The sequence below is a fragment of the Hyla sarda genome, chromosome 5 (genome assembly GCF_029499605.1).
Source record: "Hyla sarda isolate aHylSar1 chromosome 5, aHylSar1.hap1, whole genome shotgun sequence".
NCBI classification, from domain to species: Eukaryota; Metazoa; Chordata; class Amphibia; order Anura; family Hylidae; genus Hyla; species Hyla sarda.
This window is the reverse complement of record NC_079193.1, coordinates 41571383-41586612: the sequence shown is the minus strand read 5'-3', so window position 1 is coordinate 41586612 and position 15230 is coordinate 41571383. Positions and strand designations below refer to the sequence as shown.

General features: G+C 45.6%; 1 protein-coding gene across 3 annotated transcripts in view; it reads right to left on the bottom strand.

Annotated features, from left to right (window-relative positions):
• Positions 1-323: 323 nt before the first annotated feature.
• PDSS1 (decaprenyl diphosphate synthase subunit 1) overlaps positions 324-15230 on the bottom strand; it is a 29252-nt gene continuing 14345 nt past the window's right edge. For all 3 annotated transcript variants that reach the window (XM_056519353.1, XM_056519352.1, XM_056519355.1), the window contains exons 6-11: positions 14903-15014; positions 13424-13533; positions 8553-8633; positions 7180-7293; positions 5182-5262; positions 324-700 (exon numbers count right to left, since the gene is read on the bottom strand). In XM_056519353.1, coding sequence (XP_056375328.1) covers positions 560-700; positions 5182-5262; positions 7180-7293; positions 8553-8633; positions 13424-13533; positions 14903-15014 — 639 coding nt within the window. In that variant the 3' untranslated portion in view covers positions 324-559. The remainder of the gene's footprint in view (positions 701-5181; positions 5263-7179; positions 7294-8552; positions 8634-13423; positions 13534-14902; positions 15015-15230) is intronic.

Here is a 15230-nt window from a genome sequence, read left to right as displayed (position 1 = left end):
CTTAGACAGAAAAGAACAACTCAACTTCAGCAGCTCATAAGTACTGAAAGGATTAAGATTAATAGAAGTAATTTACAAATCTGTTTAACTTTCTGGAGCCAGTTGATATATACATTTTTTTTTTACTGGATAACCCCTTTAATGTTACATTATATTAATCGTCCTACCAGTCAATGACATTTCCGCCACTTCATCGTTCAGTTTTAGTGATATTGCTACTTGATTGAATCGAAAGAGTAAAAAATAATAAAATAAAAAAACAAAAACAGATTCAGAATAAGTTTTATCCTGTTGTAAATATCTTCTCCCCCCCCCCCCCCCCCCCGACCCCTCTCGCTCAGACATGATATGGCTTCCACTGATAAAATTGAACCCTTAAAAAAAATATACAGTACCGTCATGGTGAAAAGGCATAATAAACATCATGAATAGTTTTCTTGTAAGTCCATTTTTTTTGGTAGCCCACCCGTGACGCAAAACCAGCTGTGTATGGTAAGGGTTGCTTGAGGCACTGTTTGGTGGTAGCTGCCCGGTACGGTTCCAGTTCCCGCCCCCCCAATCATTTGTCCCTGGTGAGCACAGTCTCTGTCAGCTGGATGAGAGCGTCTCTCTCAGGGGATGGCTGCAGCTTGCTGATCTCGCGGATCGCTTCGCTACAGTAGCGCTGGGCGAGGTAGGTAGTTTGGTGGACGCCATTACTCTGGTTGGTGGAAGGAAAGAAAAAAAAAAAATATCGATCAATGTTGTAGTCCGGTTATATTTATAGACACCAAGTTTAGCAGAACAGCAGTGTAAGGCAGTGTTTCCCAACCGGGGTGCCTCCAGCTGTTGCAAACTACAACTCTCAGCATGCCCGGACAGCTGTTGGCTGTCCGGGCATGCTGGGAGTTGTAGTTGTGCAACAGCTGGAGGCACCCTGGTTGGGAAACACTGCTATGTTGGGTGTAGAAAAGTTGCACAACTTCTCTAATGTATAGACTGCTTCACCAATATAGCTGTACTATAGATCTGTAAAGTAGTTCCCATAATAATCACAATAGGAATAGTGTCTGGCACTACTTATGACGTGGGACCTGTTCACATTAGTAAAGAAGCGGTACTATCCGGTCAACGTACTGGTATCCACTTCTGTGGAGGTGCACTGTTTCAATCTATTTTTACATTGTACAGTCTGAAAAAGAATGAAGAAACGGCATTCACCATTTGTGGAAAATTTCTCTAAAACGTTAATTGGCAATCAGCAACAGCTGTTTCACGCGTCCATACACACACACACAAGTGGACGCAAGAAACAGCTGTCACTGATTGCAACTTCTCAGTCCTGCTGAACCGCGCTCCCTGCTGCATGATGGTGATGTACTGAAGAGAATTAACATTTAGAGAATTTTTTTTTTTTTTTAGAAATGGTGAGTGCCGTTTCTTCATTCTTTTTCGGCTTGTACAATTTATTAGAAAATAATTCTCCTCTTTACAGGTCTGACCTATAGGCCAATAGGGACTCCAGGTGCCGCAGCACTGGGTCTGTATACACAACTTTGAATAGTCAGAAGCTGTAAAAGCCGAATGGAGTTACCTCAGTAAGTAAACAGCTGTTTATGCAGTTCTCCAACACGTATGTGTAAGGATTCCCTCCAGTTACCAATAGTGAAATTATACATTGTACAGTCCGAAAAAGAATGACAAAAAAAAAAAAAAAAAAAAGGCACTCCATTTGAGGAAAATTTCTTTAGAACTTTAATTAGTAATCAGTGACTGCTGTTTCATGCATCCACACACAAACATGCTCTCAAGCGGACGCAAGAAACAGCTGTCACATATGGCAACTTCCCAGTCCTTCGGAACCGCACTCCCTGCTGCATGATGGTGATGTACTGAAGAGAATTAACATATAGATAATTTTTTTTTTTTTTTTTAGAAATGGTCAGTGCCATTTCCTTATTCTTTTTCGTCTTGTACAATGTATTAGAAAATAATTCTCCTCTTTACAGGTCTGACCTATAGGCCCATATGGACTCCAGGTGCCGCAGCATTGGGTCTGTATAAACCACTTTGAATAGTCAGAAGCCGTAAAAGCCGAATGGAGGTTACCTCAGTAAGTATACAGCTGTTTATGCAGTTCTCCAACACATATGTGTAAGGATTCCATCCAGTTACCAATAGTGAAAGTATACATTGTACAGTCCGAAAAAGAATGGGAGAAAAAAAAGGCACTCACCATTTGTGGAAAATCTCTTTAAAACTATAATTAGCAATCAGCAACAGCTGTTTCATGTGTTCACACAAAACAGCTGTTGTTCATTGCAATTTCTCTGTCTTTCTGAACCTCGCTCCCTGCTGTATTATGGTGATGTACTGAAGAGAATTAACGCTTAGATTTTTTTTTTTTTCTACAAATGGTGAGTACCGTCTTGTCATTCTTCTTCGGCTTCTACAATGTATTAGAAAAAAATTCTCTACAGGTCTGTCATATAGGCCCATAGGGACTCCAGGTGCTGCTTCATAGGGTCTGTGCAAACAGCTTTGCCATGTCAGAAGCTCTAAAAACTGAATGGAGTATACAGCTGTTTAGTATACAGCTGTTTATGCAGTTCTCCAACATGTATGTGTAAGGTTTCCCTTCTGCTTACCAATAGAGAAACTGTAAGATTAGCAAACTTGTAAGGCAGTGTTTTCCAAACAGTGTGTCTCCAGCTGTTGCAAAACTATAACTCCCAGCATGCCCGGACAGCCTTTGGCTGTCCGGGCATGCTGGGAGTTGTAGTTTTGCAACAACTGGAGACACACTGTTTGGAAAACATTGCTGTAAGGAAAGCCCTGTATGTCAACAGAGCGTAGACCTGAATACAGCCTTTGTATCGGATCCACTCAATAGGGTATAAGTTTTGAAATAGTGGAGTACACCTTTAACCAATGAAAATACTTATAAAAAAAGATAAAAAAGTAAAACAAGTTTGTGAGTGCCGGAGGTTTTCCTATTTCAGTCAAAGCAGTTCACATAACCGTTCAAGCGGGGACCAACAAGGGATGTCCCATCTAATGGTCTAATCATTGTAATATAAAGCTTTGTGCTTTATACCAGACAGGCATTATTGATACCCTGTTGAACAGTTATTTTTGAATGGCTCTTACCGGGATAAAGTACCGTATATGCCGGCGTATAAGATGACCCCCAACTTTTACAGTTAAAATATAGAGTTTGGGATATACTCGCCATATAAGACTACCCCTCCTACCGTGATGTACGGTACATTGTAGTTCCCCCCCCACATTAGGTAGGCATCATGTTCCCCCCACATTAAGTTGCCAGTTCCCCCACATTAGATTGCCAGCTCCCCCACATTAGATCGGGAGTTACCCCACATTAGATTGCCAGCTCCCCCACATTAGGTCGGGAGTTACCCCACATTAGGTCGGGAGTTACCCCACATTAGGTCGGGAGTTACCCCACATTAGGTCGGGAGTTACCCCACATTAGGTCGGGAGTTACCCCACATTAGGTCGGGAGTTACCCCACATTAGGTCGGGAGTTACCCCACATTAGTAGGCAGCTCCCCCCACATTAGTAGGCAGCTCCCCCCACATTAGTAGGCAGCTCCCCCCACATTAGTAGGCAGCTCCCCCCACATTAGTAGGCAGCTCCCCCCACATTAGTAGGCAGCTCCCCCCACATTAGGTCAGCATTTCCCCCACAATAGTAGGCAGCTCCCCCCACATTTGTAGGCAACTCCCCCCACATTTGTAGGCAGCTCCCCCCACATTTGTAGGCAGCTTCCCCCACATTTGTAGGCAGCTCCCCCCACATTTGTAGGCAGCTCCCCCCACATTTGTAGGCAGCTCCCCCCACATTTGTAGGCAGCTCCCCCCACATTTGTAGGCAGCTCCCCCCACATTTGTAGGCAGCTCCCCCCACATTTGTAGGCAGCTCCCCCCACATTTGTAGGCAGCTCCCCCCACATTTGTAGGCAGCTCCCCCCACATTTGTAGGCAGCTCCCCCCACATTTGTAGGCAGCTCCCCCCACATTAGGTCAGCAGTTCCCCCACAATAGTAGGCAGCTCCCCCCACATTAGATTGGCAGCTCCCCCCAACAGACATACAGCTTCCAGCCATATACAGTGTATGGCTGGAGGCTGTATGTCTGTACTGCCCCCACAGTGTTCCGATCACCGCTCCTCCGGCCCGGGTCACCATCTACTGCTATGGCCTATGGACCATAGCAGTAGGTGCCGGGACCGGGGAACGGTGACCGGATTACTTAAGATAGCACGGCCGGTCACTCACCAGGCCCCGGTCGGCGCGCGTCGTCCTGGTCCTGCGCTCCTCTGCCTCTATGGTTGTAGGCATGTGAGGTCACTGACGTCCCGTGCGTACAACCATAGAGACGGAGGACCGGACCGAAGGAGGATCGCAGGAGGACACGCGCCACCGGGGAATGGTAAGTGACCAGCGGACATCCTTATGTCCCGAAAAGATTTTTCGGGACACAGGGATGTCCGGCATAGGAATATCTATGATTATCTGCCCGGGCCGGCTCCCGTGTGTGGCTGCAGGCAGGGGCCGGCCAGAGCAAGTAAAAACTAATACTGTATACTAAAAACCAGGGGGCCTCCAGCTGTTGTAAAACTACAACTCCCAGCACGGCAAAGGCTGTCCGGGCATGCTGGGAGTTGTAGTTTTACAACAGCTGGAGGCCCCCTGGTTTTTAGTATACAGTATTAGTTTTTACTTGCTCTGGCCGGCCCCCGCCTGCAGCCACACACCGGAGCCGGCCCGGGCAGATAATCAAAGGTATTCCTATCCCGGACGTCAATACCCGGCGTATAAGACCACCCCCGACTTTTCAGAAGAAAATTCGGGGTTAAAAAGTCGTCTTATACGCCGGGATATACGGTACTAACACGGGTTGGTGAGTGCCGCAGGTTTTCCTTTTTTTTCTCCTTAGTATCCTGTGCATATTTGATACGCAGAATTTGAAGCTGCAGATTTCAATGTAAACTATATGATTGAACACAGCTTCAAATCTGCAGCTTCAAATCCTGCACATCAAATATGCGCAGAATACTGTACCTGTGTGAATACACCCTTTATTGGACCAGTATGTGAAGGTGGCTGGGCACCACTGAGGCACGGTATATTGGGTGTTTGCCGATCTCCTCTTGGCTGAACCGTTCCCCTTCCTTACCTCTTGAACATACTGCCACGCTCGTTCAACATCTCCTGGCGAACTGAATCTCCTCATTATCATGGCGTTCAACTCCGGGAACTATAAGCCAGAGGACACAATGGTAACAATTAATACGGCATTCCACATAACGCTGAGACGTCATAATAGAAGCATGGGGTGGGCGCATCGTCTTCATTACGTGCTATTAAACAGGGACACCGTAATATCCCGCAATCTTCTGCTGTATTTAGAGTTTGATGTCTAATCTGTTGGCTTCTGTGCAGCAGTGACTGTGATTGGTCAATAGACTGGCTAGTCCCAGCACTACAGAGGTTTCCCCATCTTGGACACAAATCTCTTATCTACAGAATAGGGAATGTGTCCAAGTGCTGGGACCCCTCATGATCTTGAGAATGGGACCCCAAAAGTGCCGCTCCTGAATTAAAGGGTTACTGCGCTGGAATTTTATTTTTTCTAAATCAACTGGTGCCAGAAAGTTAAACAGATTTGTAAGTTCAAAAAAAAAAAAAGGAAAAATATCCAGCACAACTACCTAATACACCGGGGCACGCTGCTGTGGCAAATACAGAGTATACAAAAAAAAGAAGATTGCAGCAGCACTCATTGGTCAAAAAATAGAGGCTCCTAGCGCATTTTTTGATCAAAACATGTCCCCCATCCACCAGACGGAGGTGGCCTCATTTCGGATGGGACCCCAACACACATTCTGAGCCTAACACTCACCTCTGCTGGACATATAGCCTCTGAGGGTGACATGCTGGATCCATTATCAATTTAAATTAAAATACCTCTTGTGAAAAAGGGGAGGGGTGCACTGCTACAGAGGGTGCTATTCCCCCTAAGTTGCACAAAAAAAAAACATAAGAAAAATAGCCAGCACAACTACCTAATACACGGGTGCACACTGCTGTGGCAAATACAGAGTATACAAAAAAGAAGATTGCAGCAGCACTCTTGGTCAAAAAATTTAGGCTCTTAGCGCACTTTTTGATCAAAACGTGTCTCGCCCACCCCCATCCACCACGCGGAGGTGGCCTCATTTCGGATGGAACCCCAACACACATTCTGAGCCTAACACTTCTTACACTCACCTCTGCTGGGCATATAGCCTCACAGGAGGTATTTTAATTTAAATTGATAATGGATCCAGCGTGTCACCCAGTCAGAGGCCATATGTCCAGCAGAGGTGAGTGTTATGAGTGTTAGGCTCAGAATGTGTGTTAGGGTCTCATACGAAATGAGGCCACCTCCGTGTGGTGGATGGGGGGACACGTTTTGATCAAAAAGTGCACTAAGAGCCTCCATTTTTTTTGACCAAGTGTCCTTTTTTTTGTAAGATTTGTAAATTACTTCTATTTAAAAATCTTAATCTTTCCAGTACTTATCAGGTGCTGTATGCTCCACAGGAAGTTCTTTTATATTTGAATTTCTTTTCTGTCTGACCACAGTGCTCTCTGCTGACACCTCGGCCCATTTTAGGAATTGTCCGGAGTAGGAGCAAATCCCCATAGCAAACCTCTCCTGCTCTGGACAGTTCCTGACATGGACCGAGATGTCAGCAGAGAGCACTGTGGTCAGACAGAAAGGAAATTCTAAAAGAAAAGAACTTCCTCTGTAGTATACAGCAGCTGATAAGTACTGGAAGTATTAAGATTTTTAAATAGAAGTAATTTACAAATCTGTTTAACTTTCTGGCATCAGTTGATAAAAAAAAAAAATAAACATTCCAGCGGAGTACCCCTTTAAGCTGCGCTGCCTCTCCATTCATTGTGTATGGGAATGCAGAAGATAGCACAGCGATTGGCTCGATTCAGGCAGGACCTCATGGTAGGATGGTAATTGGGTATAGGAGGGCAGGTGACTTGGTTTTCATATAATACAATAGATATAAGTGGCATCCTGAACCCTACAGCTTTACACAAACACAGAATATCAGTGGTCAATAACTACAGGCAAATTCAGCCTTGTATCAGGATGCCGCCTCCCGTACGTTACCTGTTGACAGGCGAATAAAACTGGACCAGTGGCTAATCCCAACTTCAGATCTGCGGCCGCTGGTTTTCCCAACTGATCAGCACAAGATGTAAAATCCAACACGTCGTCGATGAGCTGCGAGGTGGAAAACACTGCATGTGATGTAAGCAGGTGGCAATTATTTTCCCCTTATAAAAAGTGTTTCCCAACCAGGGTGCCTCCAGCTGTTGCAACCATACAACTCCCAGAATGCCCAGAAAGCATTCAAATTTATCGTTTTACAACAGCTGGAGGCACCCTGATTGGGAAACACTGCCCCACAGACTGACCGTTTAGGGGTCGCAATGATAACCAGTAGACATTCGAGCCCTACCCTATAATGCATTTATAGGCTGGTGTATGGGATTAGACAAAATGGTTTGCATTTTGATCCTGGAAAACAGTGCCTCTTATGGCCACAGGTTATATCCGGGATTGCACCTCAACCAATGCAGGTGACTGGTGTTGCTTGTGAAAAAAGCAGGACGTTTTATGCTGTACGGGACTGTGCAAAGTGGAACTAAACCACTCGGCCAAGCGGGCGAGTGCTTTGAATGGCGATAGGAGAGAAAGCTGCTGCAGGACATCTCTGGCAGTGGCTTTTCATCCCTGAAAACAAAATAATGGTGTAAGGCAAATCCTTCTTTTCCCTGACTTTTGCCATAGGAGAAAAAAAGGGTCAACCCCATACACCAGTGTTTCCCAACCAGGGTGCCTCCAGCTGTTGCAAAACTACAACTCCCAGCATGTCCGGACAGCCAACAACTGTTCTTTTGTTCACTTAGTCCAGTGTTTCCCAATCAGGGTGCCTCCAGCTGTTGCAAAACTACAACTCCCAGCATGTCCGGACAGCCAGCAACTGTTATTTTTTTCACTTAGGGGGAGATTTATCAAAACCTGTGCAGAGGAAAACTTGCCCAGTTGCCCATAGCAACCAATCAGCTTGCTTCTTTCATTTTTATGAAGGCCTGTGGAAAATGAAAGAAGTTTTCCTCTGCACAGGTTTTGATAAATCTCCCCCTTAGTCCAGTGGTTCCCAATCAGGGTGCCTCCAGCTGTTGCAAAACTACAACTCCCAGCATGTCCGGACAGCCTTCGGCTGTCCGGGCATGCTGGGAGTTGTACTTTTGCAACAGCTGGAGGAACCCTGATTGGGAAACACTGTCATACACATTAGTCAGCAGGTCCCACCAAATTGGTCTGGTTCTACCAACAATGATGTCATTATTATGGGCACCTATAAGGGAATCAGTCATCTATGGATACGGTGACAAATAAGGTTCTATAATATAAAGCCATATCCATGAACTGTAGGGTGAAAGCACCCTAATAATGGAGGAAATAGAAACGCGTACCTGGAAGGCTATGCCAATGTTCTTCCCATACTGGTATGCAATCTCATGGACCTTAGGGTCAGGACAGGCTAAGATTGACACCTGAAATTACAGAGAAATCCATCGTCAGTACATGGAATAACCCTTTTTTCCCCCAACAACACTGAAGAGTAATATCGCCAAATCCATCTACATTAAAGGGGTATTCCAGGAAAAAACTTTTTTTTTTATATATCAACTGGCTCCAGAAAGTGAAACAGATTTGTAAATGACTTCTATTAAAAAATCTTAATCCTTCCAGTACTTATGAGCTTCTGAAGTTGAGTTATTCTTTTCTGTCTAAGTGCTCTCTGATGACACCTGTCTCGGGAACCGCCCAGTTTAGAAGGAAATCCCCATAGCAAACCTCTTCTAAACTGGATAACCCCTTTAATTTAATGTGTTTCCCCATTCACCTTGAAAATGGGCTTTACATTACAGGTGAGATGGCTACTACTCACACTGACTAATACCGACAGGTGATAGGGCAAATATATTACTAAAAGGTAATATCTTTCTATTCCTCAATCTTCTGACTGGTCCTCCGCCTAGCATTAATTCTTAAACAGTGGCACAAAAGTGGCGATCAATCCTCATGTGCAGCTAATGATCTGTGCCCAATTGAGACCCAATTTTCATCAGGGGGCTTGTGGCCCCCATAGACATTTGGCTGCTAGTCACGTTAAATTGGCGGCTTTTTTTAAATCTCGGAGGCAAAAAAGTGACTATTACGACACTTTTTAAGTGCTGCAAGGGTGGTCATCCCGAGACATTGGAATTGTTCTGTTACACCCTCTAGACTGGAGTTTGTGGAGACGCTTAATCGTATCCGTAGAATGGAGGAAATGGTATCTATAGATAAAGACACGGTGGATACTTTTAAAGGGGTACTCCGGCGCTTAGAAATCTTATCCCCTATCCAAAGGATAGGGGATAAGATGCCTGATCGCAGGGGTCCCGCCGCTGGGGAGCCCCGTGATCTTCCACACCGCACCCTGTTTGAATCAGTCCCCGGAGCGTGCTCACTCCGGGTCTGATTACTGGCGATCACGGGGACGGAGCATAGTGACGTCACGTCTCCGCCCTGTGTGACGTCACGCTCCGCCCCCCTCAATGCAAGCCTATAGGAGGGGGCGTCACAGCTGTCATACCCCTCCAATAGACTTGCATTGAGGGGGCGGAGCGTGACGTCGCACGGGGGCGGAGCCGTGAAGTCACTATGCTCCGTCCTCGTAGTCGTGATGGACACAGCCTGAGGACCTCCATCGATTCCGGAAGCTGCTAAAGGTGGGTGCTGCATGGTAGATCCCGGGGGTACCCAGCGGTGGACCCACGGCAGGCGATCTGACATCTTATTCCCTATGGATAGGGGATAAGATGTCTAGGGGCGGAGTACCCCTTTAATAAGGTTTGGTCAGCCTGGAACTCATTTAGAGAAAATCATGCGTTTTCTACTAGCTATCAGACAGGGTCCACTTGAACTTGAATCCATGACAAATTGAAGCTTTGACTCTATGATACTTTACTATACTGTCAGACCTGTAATCACTTAAGAGGAACTTTGCCATTCCTCTATGTTGTGTTCCCCCCCCCCCCCCCTTCCTCTCCCCTTTATTTTCGTTCTATTTTTATTTTATTTAATTATATATATTATGTGATATGATCAGTCGGATATCGCCATCATCTGTAAAATTGTGCCATGTGGCATTGCTGTATTTGTATTGATTTATAATTATTATTATTAATAATAATAAAAATAAATTTTCTGTTTTTCTGTCACAAATTGAGTCTCTATTGCAGCATTTCCCAACCAGAGTGGCTCCAGCTGTTGCAGAACTACAACTCCCAGCATGCCCGGACAGCCAAAGGCTGTCCGGGCATGCTGGGAGTTGTAGTTTGGCAACAGCTGGAGGCATCCTGGTTGGGAAAATTCTGCTCTATTGGATACATATTATGTAGACAGATCAGTATGTTCACAGGAGAATGGACCATCCCTTTTGTGGCTAGGCAGAGGACCTGTTAGAAGTCTATGTATTCCCAATAAAAAAGAAATAAAAAAAACTGAGCATCTGTTCTCAAAACTCTGCATTGTAATGTCCCTCTGCTATTCCTCCTGGAAATAAGAGGAATGGGGGCACAATGCAGACTTCTAAGAGGATAAGCTCTAGTATTGTTTAGAGTTGAGCGAACTTACAGTAAATTGGCTTGTAGCGAACCTCGCAGCTCGGCTGTTGATTACTTTAGTCTACATAAATTAGTTCAGCTTTCCAAGGGCTCTGGTTGGCTGGAAAATTCCGGGATGACAGTCTTAGGTCTCCTAGGTTCGTATCCACCTTTTCCAGGCAACTGGAGCCCTTGGAAAGCTGAACTAATTTATGCAGACTAAAGTAATCAACAGCCGCGCTGCGAGGTTCGCTACGAGCCAATTTACTTTAAGTTCGCCCAACTCTAGTATTGTTAATTTAGGGTTAATACAAATAGTAAATCAGACATGTCAGTAGAGGCCAAAGATCCTCTATAATAAGAGTGCATTCACACCACGCTTTGTGCCTCCATGGCATGAATCCAGCAGGAGACGCTTATAACCACCATGCCGGACCCCATTTAACCCCTTAAGGACCAGGCCAATTTTCATTTTTGCACTTTACTTTTTTTTCTCCTCCTCTTCTAAAACTCATAATGCATTCCATTTTGTACCTACAGATCCATATAGTGGCTTGTTTTTTTTTTGTAAGTTTTGTGGGCTTTCGTTTCTACGCAGTGCACCTTTTGGTAAAAATTACACCTTATCTTTATTGTGTAGGTCCATACGGTTACAAGGACACCCAATTCATGTAGGTTTTATTTTACTACTTAAAAAAAATATATACAAACTACAAGCACCAAAAATAGTATACTTAAAAATGTCCTCTTCTGACCCCTATAACTTTTCTATTTTTACACATACGGGGTGATAGGAGGGCTAATTTTTTTGTGCCGTGATCTTTAGTTTTTATTGGTACCATTTTTGTTATCATGGGACTTTTTGATCACTTCTTATTAATTTTGTTATGGTATATGAAGTGACCAAAAATGTGCAATTTTGGACTTTGATATTTTCTTATGTGTACACCATCGACCGTGTGGTTTAACTAACCTTATTTTTAAATAGCTCGGACATTTATGCACTCGGCGATACCAAAAAAACTCTTTTTACTCCCTATAGGAGGCCATAACATGCAATCTTATGATTGCATACACTGTTCAATGCTGAGCTTTAGCTCATCATTGATCAGTGTTATCGGTGCTCTGCTGCTTTGACCTGCCATCGCTGGCCAGAGCTTCAGAGCACCGATCTGACAGTGAGGAGGCAGGTAAGGGCCCTCCCGCGGTCCACGCAGCTGATAGAGACCTGCGATTTTATCGCAGATGACCCGATCAGCTCCGCTGAGCTAACTCCCACCGTCAACACCCACATTTAGATGCCGCAATCAACTTTGATCTCAGTGTCTAAAAGGTTAATGTCGAGCATTGGCCTGATCAGCGATGTCTGGCATTAACCGTTGCTCTTGGCTGCTGATAGCAACCGGGACCCACCAGGTATGAAGCGTGCCCAGCTCGCATACAGGTACGCCCTCAGTCCTTAAAGCGCAACTGTCATGAGGTTTGGGGACTATAACGTAACCACAGTGTGTGTATGGTGTGTAAAATATGTCTCCAGCCTTACTTGTATCCCTCTTATTACGGCTTTTATTAGCTCAAAAAACACTTTTATATGCAGCCACTGACAGTCCGATGGGCGTGGCCAGGGGTTCGCTATGCCCCGCGGCCACCACGCCTATTCCACGTACACCAGCGCTGGGACAGCTCTGTGATTGACACACAGGTCCCAGGGCATGGGCTCCTTATCTTATCATATGTGAGCGCTGACCGACATTACAGAGCGGGCGCTCTGTCTGACAACTCCGTGCACCCAGGCAATAGTGGAGGCAGAGAGTGAGCGCTCTCTGCCTCTAATGAATGCAGAAGAGTCCAGTGCCTCTCCTGCATGGGGAGAAGAGGAGAAGGACGAGCACTGTCCGTGTGCACAGAGGCGTCAGACAGTTGTAGTGAGCGCTCGGGCTCTGTAAAGAAATGTCGGCGCTCACATAAGGAAGATAAGGGGCGCATGCGCTGGGATCTGTGTGTCAATCACACAGCGGTCCCAGCACTGGTGTACGGGGGATAGGCGTGACGGCCACAGGGCATAGCGAACCCCTGGCCACACCCATCCCACTGTCAGTGGCTGCATATAAAAGTGTTTTTTGAGCTAATAAAAGCCGTAATAAGAGGGATACAAGTAAGGCTGGAGGCATATTTTACACACCATACACACACTGTGGTTAGGTTATATGCCCCAAACCTCATGACAGTTGCGCTTTAAGTACCATGACACAAGGGCGTACCTGAACGTCCTTAACAGGTTAATCCAATGACCCCAATGTTTGGGTCATCTTCCGAATGGATCAGTCTTTTGGCCCAGAATTAAAACCAAAGCAGACAGCGGCTTTTAGTTCAGGCCAAAAGTTGGATACTGTTGGAAAATTACTGAACGGAGTCACTAGGTGACTACAATCGAGTCAATGGATTGAATGTGGTCCAGCACGGATGCGTCATGCGGATCCTTGCCTCGGAGGCACAAAACGTGGTGTGAATGCTCGCTAACTGAAGCCATGCAGCACACTTGCTAAACACTGCACTAGTATATACATAAAAGGTGTGTTATACATCTTCCCCAGTGTTGTAAAATAATCCTGTTTTCCACCTAGTGACTTTACAATAACGAGAGCTCAAAGTGTTGCATTTAGCTATAAGAAAATGCGGAACGTACATACTGCTTTACAGCTGTTGGCTATCAGGCTCGCAGTTTTCTTAAACGTCTTTTCGAGGTAGTGAGCGAATCGTTCATTTTCATTCTCTTTGGAGCCCAACTGGAGAAATTCACCTAAATAACACGAGATAACCAATATTAATGCACAGCCAAATATCTTATATTTAATGCTTACACATTGATATTCCAATGAGAGAATTATGCTATGGCTTTATGCACTGCTGGACGAGGGGCTGTCGTGGGTGCATCCCGAAAACCCTCCACTGGACAATCAAGAGGTAAAATGTGGTTTTAGGGTTCATTCACACCACACCACGTTATGGAATTTCAGAACCACCTCTTGCTGTATCCCATTCATTTCAACAAGGTGACTCGATCCGGGTTTTTTAACTAGACTAAAAACTGTGGTCTGCTCGGCCTTTTTTTTTTAACTCCGGTTCAAAAACTGAATACGGTGGGAAAATGAGCTGACTGGAACCAGTAGCTGACAATTCCCTTTAAAGGGGTACTCCGCTGCTAGAAATCTTATCCCATATCCTTTGGATGTCTCTCTCTCCCCCCCCCCCCCCCCCCCTGCAATCTCCTGCAGCATCTGGCGTTCTAAACAAATGCTGTGTTCCGGTAGCGGTGGTCGTGGCGTCATGCATCCCCCACCCCATTCATGTCTATTGGAAAGGGCGTGACAGCTGCCTTCCATAGAAATTAATGGAGGGGGTGAGGCGTGATGGCATGAGGGGGCGTGGCCATGATGTCATGATCACGGCCTACGGCTCCGAGCGTTCTGAATAAAATGTTCAGAATGGTGGAGCACCCCTTTAAAGGAGAACTCTGGAATAAAGAAAATTGGCAGTCATACACTTGGCAGTAAAAAAATTAAGAGATACATACCTTCCTTCGCTCCTCCGGTAACCCGCTCCTGCCTCTTCCTGGTTGCCGGTGGTCGGAGAATCATACTGCACTCAGCCAATCAACAGCCGCAGCGAAGTCCCGACTCGGCCGGCGATAGGCTGAGCGGCAGGGTGACGTTTTCGGCCCCGGCAACAGGTGCTGGTGTAGTGAAGAATTGTGTGTCCTAAAGAGTTTTCACACTGCCGCTCAGCCTAACGCCGGCCGAGTCGGGACTTTGCTGCAGCCGGTGATTGCCTGAGCGCAGTATGACTCACCGACCACAGGCAACCAGGAAGAGGATCGCGGCGGACACCGGAGAGGGTTACCGGAGGCCCCGGGGGAGCGAAGGAAGGTATGTATCTATATTTTTTTACTGCCGGGAGTATGACGGGCAATTTTCCTATTCCGGAGTTCTCCTGTAAGTTAAAACAGCTTCCCTGCTTCCCTCTAGACAGACCGCCCTCTAGTGTTGAGAGCAGGCCTCCTCTAATTCCCCACCAGTCACAGCATCCTCTCCTCCACTATTGATTAAAAAAAGACCAGATTTCAATGCTGCAAACAAAAATAGAATGTATGTATTTTTTTTTTTACTAACCACGTACTAAATCTTCAATGACCTGAGATAAAACAGAAATGACAGTGGCGTTTCCAATTCGGGCCAGGGCTACGGAGGCCGCAGACAATATGTAATCACCTGCCAGGACAGCCTAAAAAACAACCAGCAGTGAAAGAGTTTAGACATAAATTTGCGTATGTGTGGTCCTGCCCCATCCAATACAATCCATAAATTACTGCAGGATATTGACTGGTTACAATCATACACTGTGTACAATCAGTTTCACCTTTAGGGAATGGCTGAAACTACTACATAGGACAGTGTTTCCCAACCAGTATGCCACCAACTGTTGCAAAACTACAACTCC